The 26,819-nt window shown below is 36.7% G+C and overlaps 1 protein-coding gene across 5 annotated transcripts in view; it reads right to left on the bottom strand.

Annotated features, from left to right (window-relative positions):
- Positions 1–26,433, bottom strand: part of LOC149818900 (transcriptional adapter ADA2-like) — a 137,095-nt gene extending 110,662 nt beyond the window's left edge. For 2 of the 5 annotated variants that reach the window (XM_089984298.1, XM_089984296.1), the window contains exons 1-3: positions 25,296–25,476; positions 23,567–23,622; positions 9,857–10,029 (exon numbers count right to left, since the gene is read on the bottom strand). In XM_089984298.1, coding sequence (XP_089840424.1) covers positions 9,857–10,029; positions 23,567–23,622; positions 25,296–25,360 — 294 coding nt within the window. In that variant the 5' untranslated portion in view covers positions 25,361–25,476. Of the gene's footprint in view, positions 1–9,856; positions 10,030–23,566; positions 23,623–25,295; positions 25,477–26,275 lie in introns of those variants that run through there. The other 3 variants (XM_089984297.1, XM_089984299.1, XM_089984300.1) reach the window with 3 other exon arrangements.
- Between the last annotated feature and the right edge of the window lie 386 nt (positions 26,434–26,819).

Consider the following 26,819-nt stretch of genomic DNA (forward strand, 5'->3'; position numbering starts at 1 on the left):
CTTGCACATTACATATATGTGCAATATCTTTAAAAGAATACATTCTCTTAAGAAATGTTCAAATTTAACAAGACTTGAACATTTTTTTACATCCACACTACTAATAAGCCAAGACATGATCTTGGCATGTCGCATCCTCCACTTCTCCTCATAAGTAGTTATTGCCTTAGTTTTCTTATTTTCGGTTAGAGGAACCTCTTTCTCACCCTCTACCTTAGTGAGAACTAGTTTGGGTTCCAAATCGGATCCATCAACTAGTCCCCAAAATTCCTTTCCCCAAATAAAGTGTTTCATGATAGAAGCCCATGTTACATAATTGAAATCATTGAGCTTTATAGGTTTAATGGTGACATTATCATTGTCATCCATTTTTAAAAAGGCTTAAGAGAGAGAAAGAAAGAAAAGAGAATGAGAGGAGAGAAAAGGGAGGAGAGAGGAGATGAAAAAGCACGAGCACTTCTCTACGATCACACAAGCCACACTTGCACAATTCTACGAACACTTGATTCACCAAGAACTTTCTTTCTTCTGTTGGGCACGTAGAATGAGGCAACAAGCATCCCTCAACAGTCAAGAGCAACCTTGTTCTGATACCATGTAAAGAAACAGAAAAACTTCAATCATAAACCAAAGTGTTCCCTCAAGGAATCTACATACAACACTCACAAAGAGAACCACAAAGTGTTCTAAAAGAACACACTCACAAACCCATGAAAGGGAATAAAATATAATCTATTCAACAAAGAAAATGTGTCAAAAAGGCTTACAAATCAAAGTAGAGAACACCCCTATTTATACAAAAGGATAGAGAAGTGGCTAAAAAGGAGAGGGAATTCTAGCCATTGGGAGCAGTCAAACTAGGTTTGACTATGCCCAACGGCTAGCCATTGGGAGCAGTCAAACTAGGTTTGACTCTACCTAACATATATATTTATAATTAAATATGTGTATTATATATTGTATATATACAAATATATGTATATACACAAGTATATATATGTATATAATACCATAAATATATAAGTATATATATATATATATAAATATATGTACAATTTTAACATCTCTATCTCTCCAAGTCTCCATCTATTTTGTGGGCAACAATGTTGCAAAAAGCCATTGATGGGCATCTTCGCTTTTATGTGGGATGGAGATAAGCGCCATTTTTTTGGTTCCTAGCTTATCATTGGTCATCAATTACCATTTTCCACTAATCATCGGCCTTCAAGCAACACCCTTTAATGGCATGAAAAATGCATCTCAACATAAGAGTAAGTTATTTTACAACACAAATCGGTCATAGTTGTACAAGAAGGGTTGTGTTTGTAGAAAAACTGAATCATAAGAAATTCATTTTATAGTTCTCTAAATTCTTGATACAAGAATTCATATGATGTTTTCCTTCCCATGCATTTGCGTGAGCATTGTACTAGTGTGTATATATATAGGAAAGGGAGACTATGTAACCAAAGAAAGGTGCAACATCTATATCCAATATTGTATGTATTGTATTGTATCATATGATACGGCATGATACATATAGTTACTGTTTAGAATATCGATATGGTACGCACTCATATCGTGATACGAGTTCGTATCATAGTTGTATCATACAATACATGCCCGTATTGTATCGTATCATACGATACAGGTGTATCGAACGATACAGGGTCAACACTCTTAAAAAATGACCAAATCGTAATTTTTCAGTTTTGGGTTTTAAAGACCTCTTGAGGGTCGGCTCCCTCATTTATATAGAAGTCATTAGACAGGTATTCATGTACCCTAGGACTCGTGAGAGCGCTTTGAGGGTCAATCTAATCATAAGGAATAGGGATTTTGCTATTTGTTAAAGTAAAAGTGCATTTTCATCATTTTTTCACTCATGGAAGTGGGTTAAGGTAAAAAAAATCTTTATTGTGAGTAAAATTACAAAGCTACCCTCCAAAAAAAATTGCCTCGGGAGGCGCTACTCCCTGCAATCCCCTGCCAACTTACCACGAAGTTGGATCCGCAGAAATGAGAGATTTATGTCAAGGTAGAAATTAGGCTCCACACAACAATAAATATGTCATTAGATGATCTGGCATGACAATGAGGCACTCAAGTAATGAGTGAAAACCGATTGAAAATCGAGTGCAACTATTTTTATAATACTTTTATTTATGTAATATGAAAGTATGAGTCTTCTTTTTTTGTTCATATCGCTGACCCCAATTGTTTTGGGATGAAGGCGTAGTTGTTGTTGTTGTTGTTGTATGAAAGTATGAGTCTTGTGGCATGTTCTTAATTGCAAGATATTTAATATTTTGCATTATTCATGTGAGATATGCATGCAATATCATATATGATTCTATATTAGTTGATGTTTGATGAGGTCATATGCAGCTCATAGAGACATAAATGCTTCATATGCGATTTTATGGTTGTATTTTGTGTAATTCATCATTGTTTCATGTGATAGGATTTTTTTTTGCTAATTTTTATTTTATTTTTGGGGATTTTTTAGAATTTTTTATTAAAAATTTATGATATTTTCCCCGGTTTTCGATCATTTCATGGATCGGACCTTATATATTTGTTCTTTATAATGTATTTAATAAGAAATATGCTTTACATGAAGATTTTACATCTTGACATGTTTTTCAAAACATGAAAAATGAATGACTCACAGTTTTATAATACATAATATTGTATGTCGTTGATTTTTTAGAACTTTAAAAAGTGCATCTAAATATCAAAATTTCATAATCTAAAATATGTTGCTTACTAAATAAATGATAAAAATGAAATATGCACAGCTCAATCGATAAAAAAACTCGACTATTAGAGAAAGAACGACACCCAATCATCATTGGTTATAGATATTGCATCTTTGGTTGCACAATCCCCATCTCATATATATATATATATATATATATATATATATATATATATATATATATATATATATATATATATATATACATAGGCAGAGCTGGGGGGGGGGCAGCCCAGTCCTGCCTCCCGGCCCAGTTAAAAAAAAAAAATTAAAGCCCAGTCCTAGCCCAGCCCTGATTCCATATGAAATAGATTTTTATCCATTTTTGTAGCCCAGTCCTAGCCCAACCCTCATTGCAGCAAATAGTTTGATTTGTCCATATGAAATAGATTTTTATTAATAATTGTAGCCATTTTTTATTTTATCTCAAAAAAAAACTTCGGGGGCGCTGCCCCCGAACCCCAGACTATCACACAAAATTTTTTTTTTGCTATACCCCTGTATATATATATATATATATTCCTTCATTCAAAACTCGTATTCAATTTTGTTTTTAATATTCAGATCTAAACTCGTGTCAGATCTGAAATATTCAGTCCTTCAAAACTCGTGTTTGTGATTTCTAAATACTCGGTTTCAGCGTATTCTCAGGAATATTCAGATCTAAACTCGTGTCAGATCTAATATATTCAGTCCTTCAAAACTCGTGTTCTCGATTCCTAAATCCCTGATTTCTGCGTGTTTTTCCTAAAATATTCAGATATGACTGTAAGTCTGCGTCAGATCTGAAGAAGTTGGTTCCTGTTAACGTTGATTCTAAAAATGTTCTGATCTGAGACTCTATGCGCCAGATCTGAAATCAACATCCAGATTACTGAAATTTCTCTATTCTTTGTTGCTACTTTGTCTACCTGTGTCTGATCTGAGAACATCTTCAGATTCAGACTCTGTCCAACATGTGTTGTTCATTCTGAACAGGGGATTCCTTCCTGCATTAATTTCGGTTTCTTCCAAAAAAAAAAGAAAGAACAAGCAAAAAGGTCCAGCATCCCTTTCATCCTTCTCAATCTGGAATTTCCTCAAGTTTTCTTAATCAACTCGTTTCCAAAAAATTAACTACCTCAAATTTCTTGATCTGAAAGAGACAAATCATTCCCTTTGTAAGGAATCAAGGTCTCTTGGGTCATTGGATGGACCTGCTCCGGCCCCGCCAGAATTTATTATGCGAGAAGAGAAAGATGATAAAGGGGCAACCTTAACTATATATGTTAAAAACACAGATTACCTCAACAGAGAAAGGAAGGATCAGTCGGTGGTTTCTCATTGCAATTCTCGACAATTGTAATGCTATTCAGCTGTGAGAGAGACTGGTTCAAACGTATTCACTGGTTTCACAGGCAAGGATGATTTTTCTCAAGAGAGAGTTTCAGTTGTTGAGAAAAGATTTCATGACCATCATGGAATATCTAAACAAGATAAAGACCATCACAGATCAATTGGCAACAAGGTTTTAAAACTCGCCGAGTCAACTCGGTGACTCGGCTCGGCTCGGCTCGGCCCTCCAGCGAGTCAACCCGGCAAGCTAAACTCGGTCTGCGAAGACTCGGCTGTGACTCGGCCTGACTCGGCTTGACTCGGCCTGACTCGGGCGAGTTCTGGAATGTTTAAAATTTGATTTTTTGAGTATTTCAGAATAAAAAAAAATTGTAATATTATTGAGAATATTGTTGTTACTTTCTTAATGTCTTCAATGTGTAAAGAAGACAATATGTGACTATGATCTAAGGTAAATGTTATTGGATATGAATCTATTTCTAGAAGCATCAGGCAGGACAATCTTCAGATTCAACAACAGCTAATTAATATTTTATGATCAAGTAGATTGCTGCTTTTATTATGTTCTACACAATTATATTTTTTGCAGTTTCTTTGCATAAATGCATTTAATATTTTGCTTTAAACTTTACTAACATGACTATATAACAAGGAAGAATTTGGTTTTCTCCTCACACCTTTCCTCTTTGCCCCATCTTTATGAAGGCATAATAGACAAGAAACTGGAACAAAGTCATACATAACTTTGGCCTTAACATCCATAGAGTTCCAAGTTCCAACATCTACTTGGTGCTTCTTTCTTGTCCTTTCAGACTTCATATTTTCTTTGTATCTCATATAGGCTATACCCCTTTAATCAGAACCAATTGTCCTCACCTTGCCTTATCACATCCAACAAAAATTTCTCTTTTCTTTATAGGCATGTGCATTTTTAATGCATAAAGGCATCTATGTAACTGGAATAAATTGTGCTCTTTCATTCCACATTTCCAACTTATTGCTCATTAATGAACAATTTATCCACATGCTACGATCTCCTTATTTCAGTTCAACCCAAGATTCTGCATGGAGCCAAAAAACATCTCTTGTTTACTGAAAAACATGGTTTGAGACAAATTATATATTGTTTTTCTTTTAAAATCAAAAGTTAACAAAACCCGGTCCGAGTCACCGAGTTGACCCGCCGAGTCACGAGTCAATAAAGAACGAGTCGAGTCCCGAGTCACTGGGTTTTAAAACCTTGCTTGAAAGGCAAAATCTCACTTTTGAATGATGTTTAATATGTTCTATTTACTATTTTCATGTGTTAAAGTTGACTCAAACATGATGTTATATACCATTTTAACCACCCTTATTTTCATGAATTGTGAGTCATTGATTTTTTTACCATCTCAAAAATGAATCTTTTTGGTGTATTAGACATGATAAAACCTTTTAATATAAACAAACCATGCTAAACACATCTGTATGGTTAGATTTATCATTTGATGGCTAGATCCATACAACCATAAGATATCATGGTACAAAACCACCATCTATTTTCCTATTTATATGGGTAAATATTGGCTACTAATAAAGGTAAGGAACTAATGAGTAGAAATAACTTTTTTCTTCAAAAATTCCCATTTTTTTATAGATCAAATGTTACGGATGTGATCCACATAGTTTGTTTAGTAGAAAACCTGTTTTGAATCATGTGATTATGACAAGTAATTAGGTTTTTAAAGGGTCTAAAAATCAACAGCCCACAATGTGCCAAAATTTCAGAAAAGCACGATTCAAGGCTTGATCCTTAGCAAACAAACCATGAACACATCTATGTGTTAGAATTCGCCTGAGCTTATTTTGCAAGAAGAGAGTTGACGAAGAAGAGAAGGGGCTGTGACTGTCACAATTTCCAATAATGAAATCGTGACCTTATATTTATACTTTATATTACAGTATGAATCGGGTCTGATGTAAGATCCAGACCCGAAGTACATAAAAGATGTTACACGTGAAAATACAAACATCTTTTCACACCCCCTCAAGTTGATCATGGCTTTGAACCATGAGCAACTTGCTTTTAAGCGTCCAAAAGTGATCCTTTGTGAAACCTTTTGTGACTATGTCTGCAACTTGATTTTCGATTCTAAGTTCTAACAAATTCGGGTTTAACCTCTTTTTCTTCAACTTTCTGCCTTATAAAATGTTGATCTATCTCAATATGCTTAGCTCGACTGTGGTGTACCGGATTGAACGACATGTTAATGGCACTTCGATTGTCACACAACAAGATAGTCCGAGAAATCGTCTCTCCTACTTCGGTTAGTAGATGTCTGACACATGTGACTTCAGCAATAGCAACAACCATGGATTTGTACTCGGCCTCAATGCTTGATCTAGCGATGACTTTCTGTTTTCTACTACTCCAAGATACCAAGTTCTTGCCAATGAATACATAATGTCCTGAAATAGACCTTCATTCATGTGGATCCCTGCTCAATCTGCATCACAATAGACAGTAAGCTCACACGCATCGTCACTTGACGATTTCTGAGAATATATCCGCCCATCTCTAACTGTTCCTTTTAAATATCTGAGTATCCTCTTAACAACCTCCATGTGTCCAGTACGTGGCTCATGCATGAATTGAGACACCTGATTGATTGAATAAACAATGTCAGGTCGAGTGAATGTGAGATACTGTAGCATCCCTACTAGACGTCGGTACCTGGTGGGGTCCTCATACAAGTCTCCATCGTGAGCACCAATTTTAGGTGAACACTTGGACTTCCCAGAGGTTTACAATCCTTCATGCTTGCTTTGCTTAGAACATCCATTGTGTACTTGTGCTGAGTGAGAGTCAAGACATCTGTCCGTCTATCAACTTCTACCCCAAGAAAATAGCGTAGGATACCGAGGTCTTTCATCTTGAACCTCTAACTTAGCAGTTCTTTTACCTTTTTAATGTGATCTTCATAATTTTCTGTGATGACAATATCATCTACATAAATTAGTAATAAAGTGATCACGTTTTCTCTTCTAAATATAAATAATGAGTGATCTAATAGGGAGTGCAAGAATCCATGCTTCTGGATCTCAAGAGAGAAGCTATTGAACCAAGAGCGTGATGCTTGCTTTAGGCCGTAGATAGCTCTTTTTAATCTGCACACGTGTTTTACAATTCTGCTCATAATATTCAGGGGGTTGTTCCATGTAAACTTTTTCCTTCAAATCCCCATGCAAAAATGCATTTTTTTACATCCATCTGGCTCAACATCCATCGATGCTCAACAACTAAGGAGAGGATAATTTGAATCGTCCCCATTCTGACAACTGGACTAAAAGTCTCATCGTAGTCTTGCCTTGCTTCTTGCGTGAACTCTTTTGCCATGAGCCTCGCCTTATATCGTTCAATAGTTTCATCTGGTTTATATTTTATTTTGTAAACCCACTTGCATCCTACCACATTCCTGACACATGGTCTAGGGACAATTTCTCAAGTTCCACATTCGTGCAGGGCTTGCATTTCATCATTTATAGCTTCTACCCATTTCTTAGAGGTAGCCGCCTGATAGTACATAATAGGTTCATCTTCTTTGTCAAGGATAGTCAGAAAAAACTGAAAGTCCATGGAAAAGTTATAGTTGACCCACCTATCAATAGGGCACCACATGCGATTAGATCTCCTAACCTCAAGTGTATGTGAGGAAGTAGATGTATCCTCTGGTGCATGATCTAAGAGGCTTGAAGTCCCTCTCCTTTGCCGGGTATAGGAGATGCCCTTATATTTGCCTTGGATCAACTGCGGTGTTTCAACACCATTCTGGGAGCTCGGTGCATTAAAGGTTTCCGGCCTGTCTTTTTCGGAGGATGACTTATCAACGATGTCAGTGTTATGATCAAAATTCAGCTCGTCAAACACGACATTTCTTGAGGTTTTGATACGTCTGCTAGCAGGGCCATAACATCTGTATCCTTTATAGTCGTCTGCATAACCTACAAAACTGCATTTCTGAGCCTTGTCTTGAAACTTGTTCCTCAGAGATTGATCAACATACACGTAGCAAACACATCCAAAGACATGTAAATCATGATAATTAGGATGGACTCAAAAAAGACAATGATAAGGAGACTTATTTTCCAACAGAACCATAGGTAGTCTATTTATCACATATACGACAGAATGAAAAGCTTCCGTCCACAAGAAAATGGGGAGATTGCTGTCATGCATCATACTCATCGCACTTTCAACGATGCTTTGTGTTTCCGTTCAGCAATCCCATTTTGTTGTGGTGTATCTGGACAGGACACCCTTCTTCTTATTTCATTATTTTGAAGAAAAAAAATAAAATCACTGGATGTGAACTCCCCTCCCCCATCAAACTGGAAAAATTGAATGGACTCAGAAAATTGATTTTTGACTAAGGAAAGAAAGTTCTGAAACAACGGAAAAACTTTCGATTTATTTTTCATGAAGAATATTCAGGTGTATCGAGCGTAGCTATCAACAAAAATTAAATAGTATCTGCTTCCAGAACCAGAGGTAACAGGAGCAGGCCCCCACACATTAGAACACACTAATTTTCAAGCTTAGATCTATGTAAATCAACGGTGTACCACCATAAGTTATGGTGGTACAATACCACCATAGAAGCAAGTTTTATATATCGGTCTTAGCTATATCTCAACAAACCAAAATCTTGGGATATTATAGTTTTTTCAATAAATCTCAAGAAAAACTCACAAAAATCCCAAAAATTAAAAAAAAAATGAAAAATTTGATGAGAAAGGAAAAATCAAAAAAATAAGACCCCTTCATTCTTCTTCTTTCCTTTCTTTCTTCCTTTATGTTTTTCCTCTTTCCGCCTTTTTTCTTTCCTTCCACATTTCCTTCTTCCTTCTTTCTTTCCTTTCTTTGTTTTTCGAAAACTAAGATGCAAGATCCTGATTTTTTATAATTTATAACTAAGAAAATGTATTTTTTAATTGATAAATATACACTTGTGAATGAAAAGTTGAAAACATTATTGAAAACTCCTAAAAACTATTATTAAAATATTACGTGAATGTGTCATGGATGCCCATGTGTCATATCGTGTCTCCTAGACACGAGACCCTACATGGCATGTGCATGTGACATAGCTCTCACCCACCAATCAAGCTAATATGTGGCTTTCCCTAGCCACTAGGGATCTAAACAGGTTAGACACATGTCGGATCTAGGCATTACAGAGTCCGACTTAGTCAGATCCAGATTTGGGTTCGAAGTCAGATGGCCAAAACCAAATCCAGATTGGGCTTGATGTAAATCCAACATTTACATGTATTTAGATTCAGATACGAATGCAAAACTTGAACTGAATCTGGATCTGATTATTAAGGAGATACTATTTTGGTTACCGAATCCTGTTTTGGCTGCTGAATCTGAGTAACTGTTTACATCCCTACTGGCCACTAACCACCCCCCTCTCTCTCGTGATGCATGACTTTCGTTTGGGCACCTATGCACATGCATTCCACATAGGTTGACTCAGATTGAGGCTTAGCAGGCTGGACCAGGTTCGGCCCTGGTTTTTCTCCACATAGTCAGGCTCTAATGTCGCCAACCCCAATTTCATCAGGCCTCACATGATCACATCCACCTCTATTATCAATTGCATGCTACACTGCATTAAGTCTTTTCCTGAAAAGATGACTAAGATAGTTTATCTTACAGCCGGAAAAGATCCTGGAACAAAATCAGAGGATAAATGAAGTATTTTGTAGGATACTAACCATAACCCTGTAAGGGTGATTGCTTTTGTGAGGTGTAACTTCAGCTCCTACGGAAAAGCATTCCACACATAGGTCAAAATCAGGGCATTTTGTGCATTTAATGCGAATCTTTCCTGATATGTCTTTATTGCAATAGTTGCAGTGGTACAAAGCACGTTTTCCTTCAGTTGCTCCTATGAGATCAAGGGGGGAAAAGACATGGTAATTATGGAGAACATCAAAGGAGACTTTGATATTAATATGGAAATGTATCAATTTACTCAAGCTTTTAGAGTCTTAAAACTGTATACCATAACTGCGTTAAGAAGCAAATGAGCTTAAGCATTCAACAAGGAATAACAACTACAGCAGGGACATTCACTAAATAATGTGAAAAATGAATTTGAGCATGACACGCATTGACTCATGTTACAACAGCACAGAATGCAGCATGTGGTCCTAAACTGAGCTCCATAGCAAAGCATATAGAATAGATTTTGCAACTACAAGAATTTGGCACCAGAGCAATATGAATCTTTTGACAAACAAAAAAAAGGAAAAAAATCCAAACCTTATGGAAAGTTGAAGTATCATAAGTGCATATCCAAAATAGTCTCATAGTATCATCAAGAATCAAGGATAAATGCAGACAGAAATATTGTGAAAGTTATATTAGAAAATTGCATATCACAAAGAATCAAGGATAAATGCAGACAGAAGTATTGTGCAAGTTATATTAGAAAATTGCATATTTTCAAAAGGTGTTAAGAAACACTTAGGTACAATTATAAGGGTATTTCTGCACTTCAATAGCAGTGGCAGTCTTGTAATGTAGTCTTTTGAATTACCATAGAGGATGCCCCTCATGGGGTATTGTTTGTAATTTTGGGGACAAAATAATGCCCTAATGGTTAAAACCCTAATTAGGGTTTTAGAGGATCCACTAAAAATAAGAATGAAAGGCTGCCACCCCCACAAGTGTGGCTGCTTTCCTTAGCTCAAGTCCCTCAGTTTCTCCTTCATCTTCTTTTATTTTCCTTTTATATTTCACTTGCTGCCTGTATGTCTTATGCTGCAAGCAATGCCTTAGGGCTTGTCCCCCCCCCCCCCCCATCCGATTTTGGATGGTGCGGCCACTGGGAACAGGGGATCTAACAAACGTTGGACATGGCAAATGATGGAACACTGTCCGCCGCATCCTATATTCATTGATGCAAGTGTTCCACACACACACACACACCCCTAGTACATTAAGAACAGGACAGGGTACATCATTAAGAAAAATAGGCAGAGGGGTCTCCCTGAACCTCTCTTTCTCTCCTTTTCTTCTTTCTTCCCCTTCTTCGTTTCTCTCTCTCCTGTGCAGTGGTCAGCAGCGAGGCCGGCAGTGAGCGCTCTCTCCCCCCCCCCCCTTTCTTCTTTCTTCCCCTTCTTCGTTCCTCTCTCTCTCTCTCTCTCTCTCTCTCTCTCTCTCTCTCTCTCTCTCTCTCTCTCTCTTCTTCTTTTTAGAGATTTTTTTCTTTGATTAGGGCTTCAATTTTCGTTGATCTTCTTTGATTTTTCTTTGATTTTTTTTTATTAGGGCTTTAATTTTTTTATTAGGGCTTTTTATTTTCCTTTATTAGGGTTTTTTCCTTTGATTTTTATTGATTAGGGGGGTTTTCTTTCATTGTCATTGATTAGTGTTTTTTTCTTTGATTAGGGCTTTGATTTTTCTTTAATTTTTTCTTTGATTTTTTCTATGATCTTCTTACGGTTTTTTTAAATAATTATGGGTTTTTTTTCATTGATTAGAGTTTTTCTTTGATTTTCTTTGATTAGGACTTTGACTTTTTCTTTGATTTTTTCTCGAATTTTCTTTGATTAGAGCTTTAATTTTTCTTTGATCTTCTTAGGGGGGTTTTAAATAATTCGGGTTTTTGCTTTGATTTTCATTGATTAGGGTTTTTTTTCCTTTCATTTTATTGATTAGGGGGTTTTCTTTGATTAGTATTTATCAAGGGTTTTTTTCTTTGATTTTCTTTGGTTTTTCTTTGGTTTATTTATGGTTTATTTTCTTGAATTTTATGATTTTATGATTTATTTATGGTTTTTGCATTTATATATATATATATATATAAATATATGAATTCTTATTTTTTTTCTCAAAATACCCAAAATTTAAACATTTTTTTCATATTTGGATCCTGTTTGAGATCCATATTTGGGGATAAAATCCATAATTTTTTATAAACTTTCATAATTAGATCCAACATGACACTGATTAAAGCATTTATATATTAATAAAATATCAATCTTACTTTTTCTCAAATTACCCAAATTTTAAATATGTTTTAGTTTTTAGATCCAATCCGAGATCCATATCCGAAGTTAAAATCCATAATAAACATGTTAAAACACTCATATGGTTGGGCGGATCGAATCGTACGATCCAAAACAAAGTTATTCGACTCATTATAAACATGTGTTCAAGCTGTCCGCACAGCTTTAAAACCGAACGTTGGACACAAGGAACACAACTTATTGTCTAGTCGAAACTAACGTTGGACATAGTACAGTTGTTACAGAACATGGGTTCTATCTGTTATGTTTGTTCTGTCCAATCTTCGACGAGCCACCAAACATACCCTTAAGATTTCAAAGCCATGAAAAAGGTTTGATCGCTTCTCTGCTGCTTGATTCTTTTTCTTTTATCTTACCTTCTTCCTCTCTTTTCCCTCTTTCTCCTGTGTGTTCTTCCTTTTCCACATTTTTCCGTTCCTCCTTTCTTTGACCCAGAACAGTAATAAGATTTCTCCAATATGAAGGCAAGATGTGCCCACATAAAAAGTATAAGAGTTTGTAAAGAAGCACTATAGCAATATCAAATACATGTGTAAGAAAATTTTCTCAAAGGAATGTGATACTTTTGAGACATTTCATTGTCTTCAAATCTTCCTTAATACACCTTTCCTATAATCACAAATGCACCAGATTTATGAAAGTCTGCTATAAGACATGATTTATTGTCAATGTGTGTCCATTTATGAACGTTATTTGGTTGTTAGTTATGGGCAAATCTGTTCCTTTTCATGTGTATTAATGTATAACTAGTTGCTCATATTCAATAGAAGAATCTTGTTAATAAGATTCCATAACTAAAACTGAATAAGCCACAATTAGAAGTTTATGCATTGTTATTCTTTTAATTTGTTACTCGTTGTGAAAGCTGCATCTTATTGTATGATACATATGTTGTATCGCAACATCAAAATCCCAGACAATACAGTAGACAACCTAAAATCATTAGATCACGATTAACAGGTTGTTATTCAACCAGTATTATATGATATATGTCTGTATCATACTGTACCATTATATGATACAACCTGTTGTAAGTTCCTAACTTCCGACCAAGCTAAAAGTTCGTCCAGCCATCTTTGGCCAGCCTTTTTAGCATAAAAAGGGTCATCTTTTACATCATTTTTACACTCAAAACAATAGAAAAGAAAAACACACACCCACACCTTTGCACTGATTTTGAAACATTTTGCCCTAAAAGTTTTCAACATTTTCATGATTTTGCTCAAATTTGAGCACTAAAAGTGATCTTTTTTCAAGATGTACCTTAATCTGCCCTAAAGTACAATAGTGTCCATATAGATATTTATGATTGTGTTTCTTTCCTTATTTATTCATGTTAAAATCTTTGTTTACTGATTGTTGTATATTTCTTGTTTTGTCAGGTGTCACTTGTTAGTGACTATTAGTTAATATGTTTCAGTAGTCTACATCTAGGTAGATTTTATCGAGTGTTATGCTTTTCCTTTCTTGATCTTTATTGTTTTGTTTTTCCTAATTTTTTTAATTCTTTGGTGATTATTATGAAACAACATGATATGGTATTATACATCATATCTTAGAATCTTCCAACTTGATTTTTACAATTTTTTTAGCCTACTAGTGTTATCTAGATAAAATTTTACATCAATAACTGCCAAACGATGATTTTAAGAAATCAGGTATATATCTTAGTTTGTTTGTTTTTTGAAAGAAATTTCAAGCCAAAATTTAGACTCAGACAAAAGGGTTTAGAAGAATCACATGACATGGACTGAAAATTTTATCCGCTAATATGGTTTCTTGGAAGGACCTTATTCAAAACATGACTGAAAATTAAATTTTATAGATGTACCAAGGTTGCCAAACTAGGAAGCGGAAGCGGGAAACGATACGGGAAGCGGAAGCGAAAAGCGAGGCATTTTAAAATTTATACGAAGCGGGAAGCGAAGTTTCAATTTAAAAGCAAAATATGAATAAAAAATGAAGCAATATGGAATCAAACAAGAAACAAATAAAAACTAAAATAAAATTGATCATTCTTATATTTCATGATTTTTTTGTAAAAGAGTTAAATTTTTTGTTAAAATCTAACAATGATGGTTACCAATTTAAATAAAGTACATGGAAAGTGAGTGAAAGCGTGAAAGAAAATACATGAAAAAGATGAAAAGAAACGTGAGAAAAATATATAGTATGCATAGACCATGTGTATGAGAAGCATTGAAGAAGCGTGGGGGAATCAAGCTTCCCATCAAGTTTCGGAAGCGAGGAGTATCGCGCTTCCGAAGCGAGTTTCCGGGAAGCGAGCTTCGCACCTACCTAAGAAGCTTCCGGTAACTCTGAGATGTACAACAAAATTTTGAAGTTTTTTTACAGTAGCTGCATAATTCAGTTTAGTTCCACATGCAGTATATGCATTTGTGTTGGTTTTCAATTTCATCTACCCATTTAATTCTTATTCATCTAATAGTAGTGTATGAACAGCACAAAGTTGCTAATCGAGGAAGCGGAAGCGGGAAGCGATTCAGGAAGGGAAAGCGGAAAGTGAGGCACTTCTAAAATTTTAAGAAGCAGGAAGCACGGGATGACTTAGAAGCGAACCGGGAATCGTCTTGGAAGCGAGAAGGGAAGTGAACCAGAAATGAAGAGGAAACCAAGAGGGAAGCGACATAGGATTCAAGTGGGACGCGAATAGGAATTGAGTTTTTTCAATATTGGGCAAAAATATTTTGTTAAAGGCTTCAAGCTCCCCAAAAAAAGAAAATTCACTTCATGATAGTGAAGAAGCGAGCAGGAAGCGAAATGAGATGTACACTTCCCCATACTTTTTGGAAGCGACACATTCCGCGCTTCCCCAAGTGTTGTAGCGTTTTCGGTAACCCTGGAACAGCCTCAGTTAAAAGAATAAGCTTTTGCACCAAACAAATTATTTGGGACAATTTCACTTCGCAAGTTGAGAAAGGCCATCAAAGTTATGTATTCCTTTTGTAATCTTCAACCATCGTCTAAAAATATCAAGCTTCTAAGCAAAGACATCTATAACTTCAGAAACATTTCCAAAGCCAAAAGGATGGCTTTTGGTGTAAATAGTGGGTAATTTCTTCCATCAATAAGACAAATACATCACCGTCATTTGCTGAGATTTTACAGCAAACAAAATGTTCTCTTCATTCTTTTTCCACTTTAAATGCTCTTCGAGTTTTACCTGTCTTTTATCCACTTTTCTTTTATACTCCCTTTTCTCTTCATGTTCTTTCTCTATTTTGTTTTCCTCTTTTGTTCCTTCAGCCACATAATCAGATGTTTTTATTTTGATTTTTTTTAGGCTTTTCTCCTCCATCCAATTCCTAAAAGTAAGGTTGTGACTAGTATGAGTCGCCTAATTATTCCACAAGTCACAACCTTAAGCTCAACTATTCTAAAACCTTGTCCCTAGATTCTGAGCTATGGTTTACTTGGCAGCTACAAGTACAACAGAGAAAAGAATGATGGATTTGGGAGAAGAGGAAGGATGGATTATATTCATTGCTAGCCATGCTCTACTTCCTACACCAAGTAGCCTCTAATTTTTTGTGATTTTAAGAGAAATAATAGCAGTGTTGCATGCTGATGGTGAGGAAGGAACAATCATGTAGCTCAAAATTGTTATGATTCGAGAAAACTACTTAACCAAAAACTAATGCTAACAACTTAAACTTGCTGCTCAAAACTATTTAGTGGATGAGCAATCATTTTACATAAATACAGATGGACATCATGTTAGCTGTAATGAAATCAAAAAGTGCACAAAAGTAGTGCCACTAATGGGCTACAAGAGAGCAAAGTGTGCACAAATACAAAAGCCACTAATGGGCAAAAATACAATACACCACAAGGGCACACACAAACCACTTGCAAAGAGGGAGAGAGCACAAATAAAATAATAAAATTATTTTATAGAATGCTTGAGACAAGCATAGAGAGAATAGGGACAAGAGGTCACCCCAATTAAAGTCAATATAAGCAATTAAATTTAGAGATGAAGAAGAGGATAAGAAAAGCCCTTTTGTCATTGTCCCCTTTAAATATGTAATAATCAGCATAACTGCTACCACATGAAAAGAAGTGGGAGTATGATGGAATTCACTTGCACTGTGAACCGCATGTGCTATATCAAGCCTTGTGATGGATAAATATGTAAGATACACAATCAACTTACAATAGGGAGTAAGATCCTCTAATAGAGTTTCATCATTGGCCCTCATTTTTGCATTGATCACTTATGAAGTATTCAGTTCTTTTTCATCAGATAGACCGCATTTAGCAATTATATCCAATACAAGCGTCATCTTAGAAAGTGCATACCCCCTAGGGGAATAGGCAACTTCAATACCTAAATAATACCTCAGAAAAACAAGGTCAGATGTATCAAAATTTCTTTTAAGAATATTTTTAATTTCTTCAATGCCATTTTTATCACTTCCAATCATATCATTAACATATAATAACAGAATAATTAGATTGTTTTCTGCATTTCTAACAAACAGAGCAGTGTCAGTGAAACAAGAAATAAATCCACTATCACTAATAACTCTACTAAATTGGTCATACCAGGCCTTTAGGGCATGTTTAAGACCATAAAGAGTCTTCTTAAGTTTGAAAATTTTGGCCTTTTTCAATGTTGAACCCAGGCAGAGGATTCATATAGACTTCTTTACAAAGATCAGCATTAAGAAATGTGTCTTTGAAATCTAATTGGTAGATAGACCATTATTTGATGGATGCTAAGGTAACTAATGTCCTAGCACTAGTCATCTTAGCAATGGGAGCAAAGGTTTCATCATAGTCAATCCCATACCTTCGTTTGGTAATCTTGGATAGCACGTTCTTTTTCTTCTTCATTTAGAGCCTTATCTTGACCTCCTTCTTTGTAAGTTTAAGTTGTGGCTCCGATACAATGCCACAAACATAACCACAAGGTTTTTTTCTTTGAGGTGATTTTTCATGGTGGCCGCCCACATCAAATAATTGAAACCATTTAATTTGAAGGAGAGATCAATCTTTGCATCTTTTTCGGCCATGACGAAGAAAATAGAGGAAAGAGAAGAAACGTGGAGGAATGAGGAAGAGCACTATCTTTACCAACACGACATACATAAGCACTTTGAACACTTGAGAGTTGAGAAGCACAATCAATAGAGCCCAAGAGTGTCAACACCAAGAGGCTTTGATACCATGTAATGAAATCAAAGAATGCACAAAAGTAATGTCACTAATGGGCTACAAGAGAGCAAAGTGTACACAAATACAAAATCCACTAATGGGCAAGAAAAAGACTAAAATGCCCCTAGAGAGCATTACCTATTACAATACAAAAAAAATATAGCATATATACATAGAAATGTATATATACAAATACAGAAATACATACATATATATATATATTTAACAGTTAGCAATTAGCATCACTTGTTTTAGGTCCACAAACAGCTTGAATTGAGGGGATATCAAGACTGGATCAAACCATGTGAAGAGATTCACAACTGATTAGGGATGTAATCCTCAAAAAAGGTAGCCTAACGATGGCCTAATGATAGCCTCAATTGGCACTGGCTCGTGTATTTGACCAGAGGTTATCATTTACAGCTTAAGTCAGCCCGAGGTACATGACTTAACTGTCTGTGCTTCCAAGGGGTAACAAGAAGGGCAAATGCTTCATGTGTGGCATTTCAGCAAGCCAAAGCTTTCTGCCTATCGCTTGAGACATCAAGAAGGAGAGGAGGATTGGTATGAATGGGGTGTGAGTTTGGGTGATGCCTGATGGTGATGAAGTCATAGGCAAAAGGGTAGGGTGACTAGGTTGACCAAGTTAGTTAGTGTGTGAGAGGGCAAGCTAGCTGTAAGGGGCTTGAAGAGGGACAATGTAGAGTGAGGGATGTCTGGGTGAGTAGGTGTAGAGCTAAGCAAGGTGTAAATGTTTTGCTCTAAAGGGTGAAGCAGTGTAGACAGTGGCTTTGTTGTAATGAAATGGTGGTCTTCAACAAATGCACAAATAACTCACAAACAAGTGTCTATTGGAGACACTACAAGCATGACCCTTGAAAGGGTATAAAAGGAAGAACACTTGAAAAATAAATAATACTTTATTCATGAACAAAATGCTTAAGAAGCATAGCTATTTACATTGAAGGGGTTCACCCCTATATATACAAAAAAGTGGGAGAGAGGAGAGCTCATTTTGAGCTCTCCAAAAGAGACGTTGGATTCCAACATTTCTTAATATAGCTGAGTCCAACAGCATTTATTATTATAGCTGTTGGACTGTAGTCCAACAGCATTTATTATAGCTGTTGGACTACAGTCCAACAGCTATTTGCACAGTCAAGTTCCAACAGGAACTTGACTGGATCAAATATCTAGTTTCTATTGAACTAGATGTTAAAAAAGAAAATAAAGAAAAATAAAAAAAGAAAATAATAAAAGAAAATATAATAATATTAAATAATATATATATATTACAGATTACATTTTAACACTCCCCCTCAAACTTACGGTACAATGAGCGAAAGTTTGTCTAAGAGGAAGTGAAATCTGGGAGCAGCGAGAGGCTTGGTGAAGAAGTCTGCTAATTGATATTCTGATGTAACATATGGCAGATCAATGGTTCCATGTAAGTATTCCTCTCTGACATAGTGACAGTCCATCTCAATGTGTTTAGTGCGCTCATGGAATGTCCGGTTGCTTGCAATGTAGATCGCACTTTTGTTGTCACAGCACATCTTTGAAGCTTGTGTTGCTTTAGCTCCCATATCCGCTAGCAATCGTCTGAGCCAAACAACCTCCATAGTGGTAGTTGCCATGGCTCTGTATTCAGCTTCGGTGGAGGAAAGAGAGACTTTCTGTTGCTTCTTGCACCTCCACGAAATTAAGGTTTCACCTAGGAACACACAAAAACCAGTAGTTGAGTGTCTATTATTGGGATCACCTCCCCAGTCAGCATCAGTATATGCAATTAAATTTAATGAAGATGAAGCAGACAAGAAGAGTCCTCGTGAAAGAGAGGATTTTAAGTATCTAATAATACGCAAAATCGCTCCCATGTGCACGGAGGTGGGAGCATGCTGAAACTGACTGACTGTATGAACCGCATGAGTTATATCTGGCCTAGTAATGGAAAGATAAGAAAGAGCTCCAACAAGCTGTCTATAAGGAGTAGGATCATCAAGAAGTTCTCCATCATCAATTTTCATTTTAACATTGACAACTTCTGGAGTGTCTACTTTCTTATCATCTGTAATTCCAGACCTGGAAACGATATCAAGAGCAAATTTAGATTGAGATATCAAATACCCCCGAGGGGAATAAGCAACTTCAATGCCTAAAAAATATCTTAATAAACCTAAGTCAGTCATTTCAAAGTGAGTTTTAAGAAGAGATTTGATATTTGCAACTCCCTGTTTGTCGCCTCCGGTGATGATCATATCGTCCACATAGAGAAGAAGAATAATGATGCCTGCATCAGATTTCTTAACAAACAAAGCAGTGTCAGTTAAACAAGGTTGAAAACCAATATCAAGCATAACATGACTAAATCGGTCATACCAGGCTTTTGGAGCCTGTTTAAGACCATAAAGAGCTTTTTCTAGACGAAGAGCTTTACCCTTAGGGATACTAATACCAGGTGGGGCTTCCATGTATACTTCTTCAACGAGATTCCCATTCAGGAAAGCATTTTTGACATCTAATTGAAAGATAGGCCATGTTCTAATGGAGGTCAAGGCTATTAAAGTTCTAACAGTGGTCATACGGGCCACAGGAGCAAATGTTTCTTCATAATCGATGTCATACTCTTGGGCATATCCTTTTGCTACTAAACGGGCCTTATATCTTTCCAGGGTCCCATCACTTTTGGTTTTGACTTTGTATACCCACCTACAACCTATAGGTTTCTTACCCGGAGGAATATCTTGTATCGTCCAAGTATTGGCCTTTTCTAGTGCATCCAATTCTATTTTCATGGCTTCTATCCATTCTATATGATTTTTTGCTTGAGAATAGGATGATGGTTCAACATATGATTGTATTAATGTAATGGCGGCCCTATACGTGGGTGAAAAAGATTCATAAGACACAAATTTTTCTGGAGGTTTAGAGATTCTAGACGTTCTTCTAGGTGAGACTTCAGAGTATTTTTGTAATGCACATGGAAGATTTTGCTCTCTACGTCTTAAATATTGTAGACTAACATCCCTATGGATTTGCTCTTCATTATCATCATTTTCAACAGCAATAGGACTTTGATCATTGTCAAGGTCACATCCAACATCACATTCATTGGATTTTGAAATTGGATCAATTAAAAACGAGTATTCAGTGACATCCTTGGATTTTTCAAATTCAAAGAAGCTTTCTTTTTCCAAAAAAGATACATTTCTTGACACATATAATTTGTCATTTTGAAAATCGAAACACCTGTAGCCTTTTTGATTATCAGCATATCCTAAAAAGGCACATGGGATTGCACGAGGAGAGAGTTTGTCATTTCTGTTGGTGAAAACAAAACATTTGCATCCAAAGACTCTTAATCTAGAATAATCTGGAGTTAAGTTAACAAGTTTTTCTATTGGAGTTGTATTCTTTAATGAGGAAGATGGCATCCTATTAATGAGGTAGGTGGCAGTTAGGACCGCTTCAGCCCAAAAACTTTTTGGAACTTGATTTGCAATTAGCAATGTCCTAGTAGTTTCCATAATGTGTCGGTGTTTGCGTTCGGCTAGGCCATTCTGTTGTGGAGTGTGTGGACATGATCTTTGATGTGTAATACCATGTAAATTGAGATAGTCTTTGAATTCGTTGGACATAAATTCTCCCCCTGAATCAGTGCAAAAAATAGAAATATCATTTTGAAACTTATTTTTAACCATTTTATGAAATATTTGGAAGTTAGCAAAGACATCAGATTTATGTTTAAGAAAATAAATCCAAGTATGTCTAGAAAAGTCATCAACAATAGAAGGAATTTTTCCACGATGTAAAAGGGCTGATTTGGTGGATTCAAACTCCGGCCTTAGACCATTCACAAATTGATAGAAATGTTCCATATCGAGTTGCTTTTGGCGAAGCTCGATGTCTTCGGCACAATGCCATTTGGGCTCAAGAAGAGCCAACTCTTCCCAAAGTTCGGACAACTCATTATAATATTCTCGAATAGTTTTATCTTTTTGAGTCATTGTCCGAACTTTATCTTGTAAATTGCATACATGTGCAATATCTTTAAGGGAATACATGTTTTTGAGGTATTCCCAAGCCTTATCGGCATGCTCAAACTTAGCTAGACTAGAGCATTTTTTAATGTCTATGCTATTGATGAGCCATGACATAATTTTTGCATGCCCTATCCTCCATTCTTTCCATTTCTTTTCATAAGTGGCTAACGTCTTACTCTTCTCTTCTTCCGTTAGAGGAACCTCTTTATCACCCTCTTTCTTGGTAAGAGATAGTTTAGGTTCTAAATCGGAACCATCCACTATACCCCATAAACCTTTTCCCCAAATGTGGTGCTTCATAATCGAAGCCCACATTACATAGTTAGTATCATTTAGCTTCATAGGAATGATGGTGATCTTATCATTGTCATCCATCTTTTACAAGGGTAAGAGAGGAATAAATAGGAGGCGAGAGAGAGAAAAATAAAAAGAAAAGAAAAAGAGTAGACAAAAGAATAAGAGAGGATACAAAACCAATTTTTTTTTTGTAGCACAAGTTCGCCTTTCTTCAAACAAATCTTTTTGAGCCAAGAACAAGGTGATGAAACACCTTTTGTAAATGTGGCACGGAAATCGAGGCAGAAACACTTCAAGATCTAAGGATTTCGTAGCTTTGATACCATGTAATGAAATGGTGGTCTTCAACAAATGCACAAATAACTCACAAACAAGTGTCTATTGGAGACACTACAAGCATGACCCTTGAAAGGGTATAAAAGGAAGAACACTTGAAAAATAAATAATACTTTATTCATGAACAAAATGCTTAAGAAGCATAGTTATTTACGTTGAAGGGGTTCACCCCTATATATACAAAAAAGTGGGAGAGAGGAGAGCTCATTTTGAGCTCTCCAAAAGAGACGTTGGATTCCAACATTTCTTAATATAGCTGTTGGACTACAGTCCAACAGCATTTATTATTATAGCTGTTGGACTGTAGTCCAACAGCATTTATTATAGCTGTTGGACTACAGTCCAACAGGAACTTGACTGGATCAAATATCTAGTTTCTATTGAACTAGATGTTAAAAAAGAAAATAAAGAAAAATAATAAAAGAAAATAATAAAAGAAAATATAATAATATTAAATAATATATATATATATATTACAGATTACATTTTAACATTTGTCACATGGATACAGATGTGAGAACAAGAAACATGCATGCTGTGGATATGCAAGGTACAACACGACAATTAAATTTAAGACACGCATGCACAGATCCACATAATTCTTAACCTAAAGCAGTAAAACATGAATATCACCACAATACACAAGTGTAAAATCTTGAAAAGTCATCATCATATCATTAAACGCTATCGCAACACACACACATTTCAATTGAGACCAAGTCACGAAGTTGACCCACCGGAGTTCCCGAGTCAAGCTTAGATGAGTAGAGTACCAAGTCACTAGGTTTTCAAACCGTGAGTCAAAGAACATTTGAGACAAAGAGATCTTTAATGTTATTAGCAGCAAGAACCCTCACATTTCAATTGAGACCAAGTCCATCTAATCATTATTTGTTTCTGTTACCATTTGCTCAAGACTCCTGCAACTAGGATAAAGATAGAAACTCTTTCTTTTACTCAAGTGTCATCCTAGATGGTGTCCTGTCTACCAGTCACTTTTATCTTAATTAACTCCAGTTTTGAGTTAATTTGGGGTCATGTTAAGATTTAGGCAAAACCAAATAGGGCCACTGGTGGCCATGTAAAAATTAGGCAAATACCTCAAAGATGTCACTGCCTCACACTCACTCCTCAAGGCATTGAGGGTGAGCCTCATGTTGGGCTGCATGCTTCATGCCTAGATTTGTCGATTTTTAATATATCGGCATGAAGTGGTTTGATCACATCATTTATGATTTCTATAGGGCCACTGGTGGCCATGTAAAAATTAGGCAAATACCTCAAAGATGTCACTGCCTCACACTCACTCCTCAAGGCATTGAGGGTGAGCCTCATGTTGGGCTGCATGCTTCATGCCTAGATTTGTCGATTTTTAATATATCGGCATGAAGTGGTTTGATCAAATCATTTATGATTTCTATAGGGTGCATATAATTAATGCTGTTACAGTCAGAAAAAATGAATTAATAAAAAAGAAACAGGAAAAAGAGAAAACTAGATGAAGATGATATATGTAATTTTGGCACCAAACCTGTGTTGTTATTCTCTAAATTCTCTCCATTGGAGGTGATCCTCCTTCGTTTTGATCTGCAAACCATAGAGGATAAAAAATTTGAAGCAAGTCAGAAAATCTTTTCAAAAAGAAATTATCCAAGTCAATATATTGACTAGCGCTTGATGCTGACTATAAACAAGAACAAACAACAGAAATCATCTATTTGCTTATCTAAAAAGCTAACAAACAATAAAGGACAGGGTTGAATAAGATAGTTGCACTAGATAGAGTTGACTATCTTATCTCTGGGATATGAAGTCCGGATCCTAGAATATCACTAAAGCTTATCCCCCACTTTGACTATAAGAAGCCAAAGAGAGGGGGAAAATAAGGAAAGATTGAAAAGATAATTTTTTGTGTCATGATACCTTGTGAAACACATGAATTTGCCCTTTTATTTTAATAATTTCTCGTGTCATAACTGTGACTTCTAGTTATCTGAGCATTTTCATCAAAACTTTTGCAAAGAAAGGACCTCTCCAAAAAATTATTTTGGAAGGCATCATGAAGATGAAATCCATGAAACAGTCAACAAATTCCTAGATGGATCATAAGCCAAACACTTGCTCATACAGTGAAAGTCATCAACTGTTCCTCTTGTTCAATCATCTCTTCCATAAATGTCTTCATATGCTCTCTCTTTTCTTCTCTCTTAAAATAATGTGTCACATCAGCATGTTGACAGTCACATAAAATGTTTTCTGGGAAATCTTTCACACAGGAAACCATTATCACATCTTATTTCCTTTTTAAAGCTCTGATAATGTCCAGCCACTAGTTTCACATGATAACTAAAGCATGGTTAATTATAGCCACAACTCCAGGTAGTTTCAGTACTATAAATTCTATGTTGTTCACTTCAAATCCATGCAACAAATATGTACTCATCACCATACTCATGTGTTAAAGCCAGGATGTTTTCCAGTCTGAGGTGGGTCTATTATCAGGCAACTATGAATAACTTTTTGAAAAATAATGTTCCATGAATGAGTGAACAAGCAGAAGGAAAGAAAAACCATACTTATAAACATACATGACCATCCATATGTTCATTAACCATGGATGACAAGACCAAAGGAGGAGATAAAAGTATGAGCTGAACACTTTTTATGCTCGTGCTCATGATCTCAACTCCAGAAGTTAACAGCAGGAGTTCCCTTTGATTTCCTGTTTGAGCTTCTACTAGCTCCCAAATATAAAAGCACATACAAACGTATCATCTTCTCCATGCTTACGCATGCAGCATGCACAGACTAGTGGGTGAGTAATCCAAAATTCCCAAGTATCCAAAGACTAATTTGGTGTCTACATCATTCTCCGTAAGTCCATAAAAACAAATCAAGATTCTGACAAAGTATTCAATCATGAAAATGTTGCCCCACAGCCATCTTCCTCATAGATGGGCCAATTTGCAGCACCGTCGGTAATGGACAGAATACTCCTCCGCCCAACCCTTCATTACCGAAAAAAATAGCATCCCATTTAAGCATTTACCTCTCTCCACGTACCACTATCAACTAAGCAACGACATACACAGAAAACAAAGACAACAAACAGATGGGTCGTCCAAATATGGACAAAATCTTCATGCTTTAACACAATTTGGTGCACATGATGCCAAAATACTTCACTGAAAAAAGAGAACCAACGTCTCAGTACGGAGGATTGAAGCACAAATTATAGCCGGAGGTGAGTCATCATCCACCTGACAGACGGTTGGCGCATCGTGCCGCAAACGTACAAGAAAGTTGACCAACTACTTGCCCCCATCAATCTCGACGGCGGAGCGTCGCCGGAGGGAGCAACCTCAACACTACCATGGTTGCAGTCTCTCTCTCTCTCTCACACACGACCGGAATAAGGAGGGTCTCTTCCCTCCGTCTACAAATTTCTGAAACTCCATTGATTGCCCGCCTTTATAGCAAAGTTCGAAATTTCAGGGCCCCAACCGGATTTTGCCCGCTCCGTTTCGTATCGGTTTTAGGATCGGAATAATGGCTAAGAGACGGCCGATTCATAAGGAAGACTCGACCGGGTCGTACTCAACCGTGTCTCAAGTGTGCTCAGCAGCAACTAGGCCAGGTTTCCACGGCAACGAGCAATTTGCCCACTGTTGACCGACTCCATACATGTCTCCCCGGTTCCGATTCGTCTCGGAAAGAACAATCCAGTTCCTCGGATGGATTTCTTAAAGCTCTTCAATTCTTAAATTTACAAAAATACCCTCCTCAATACGCGAATGAGGGATTTTTTTTTAAGATAGCATTCTTTGTGGCCACATTTAAACAAAAAAACGTATTATTTTAAACGTTATTTATTTGTATTCGGCGCTGGAGAGTGGGGGGACTATTCTCAAACCAAAGGCCTAGTCTGTTTCTAATATCACGTTAAAAACTCGTTATTCCCCTGTTAAAATGGCTTCAGCGAGCAGCCAGGTTTTTGCGCTAGGCATTTTCGGTAATGAATATCGAAGAATCATCCAAAAAGGAGGAGGTGAAATTCCACTCGATCTACCGCAAAAAAAGAAAAATCGAAAAAAAAAAAAGAATAGTGGGTAAGAAACCAGATCGATCGCTACGGTATCGGAGAAATATCCTGCAGCAAAAGTTCGCGGAGGCGATTCCCAGCTGCCGGAATCCGAAAACCCTAGAGCGATCGATCGGGGAACGACGGGGGGGGACTCACCTCTGGTGCGGATCGTCGTCGGTGGAGTTGGGGACCCCTCGCGATCGGCCCATGGAGGGGAGATCCGGCGACGTCCGATCCACGGGAGCCCGACAGATCAGAGGGATCTGGGACGTACGATCGCGGCACTAGGGCATCGAAACCCCCCAAAACCTTCCAAAAGGGACGAATCGCGATATTAAATTGTACGGTCCGTATTGTATACGATGTAAAGAGTATAAAGTCAGTTGGCATACGGTCTGGGACGGGTCGGTCTGATATAGTGGGACGGGATCGGAGAGAGCCAGATCAGGTGCCATCACATGGCACAGTTTGGTGCAGAGGCACACCCAAAGTGTGGCATGTGATGACACCTGATCCTGGCTCGATGGGAGAGGGTTGGAGGGGAAACGGACTGTCAGATTTTCTTGCTCGGTTTGTAAGGCCTGATGTGGGGTCGGTGCGCTTTGGTCCGGCAAACAAAATAAAGAGCAAAACTTTTCAAGTAATTTACCATTTTTGATATCGATGATGAAGTAAAATCATAGTTTCATTGGTACTCGAT

The sequence above is a fragment of the Nuphar pumila genome, chromosome 13 (genome assembly GCF_984573655.1).
Source record: "Nuphar pumila chromosome 13, dmNupPumi1.hap1.1, whole genome shotgun sequence".
NCBI classification, from domain to species: domain Eukaryota; kingdom Viridiplantae; phylum Streptophyta; class Magnoliopsida; order Nymphaeales; family Nymphaeaceae; genus Nuphar; species Nuphar pumila.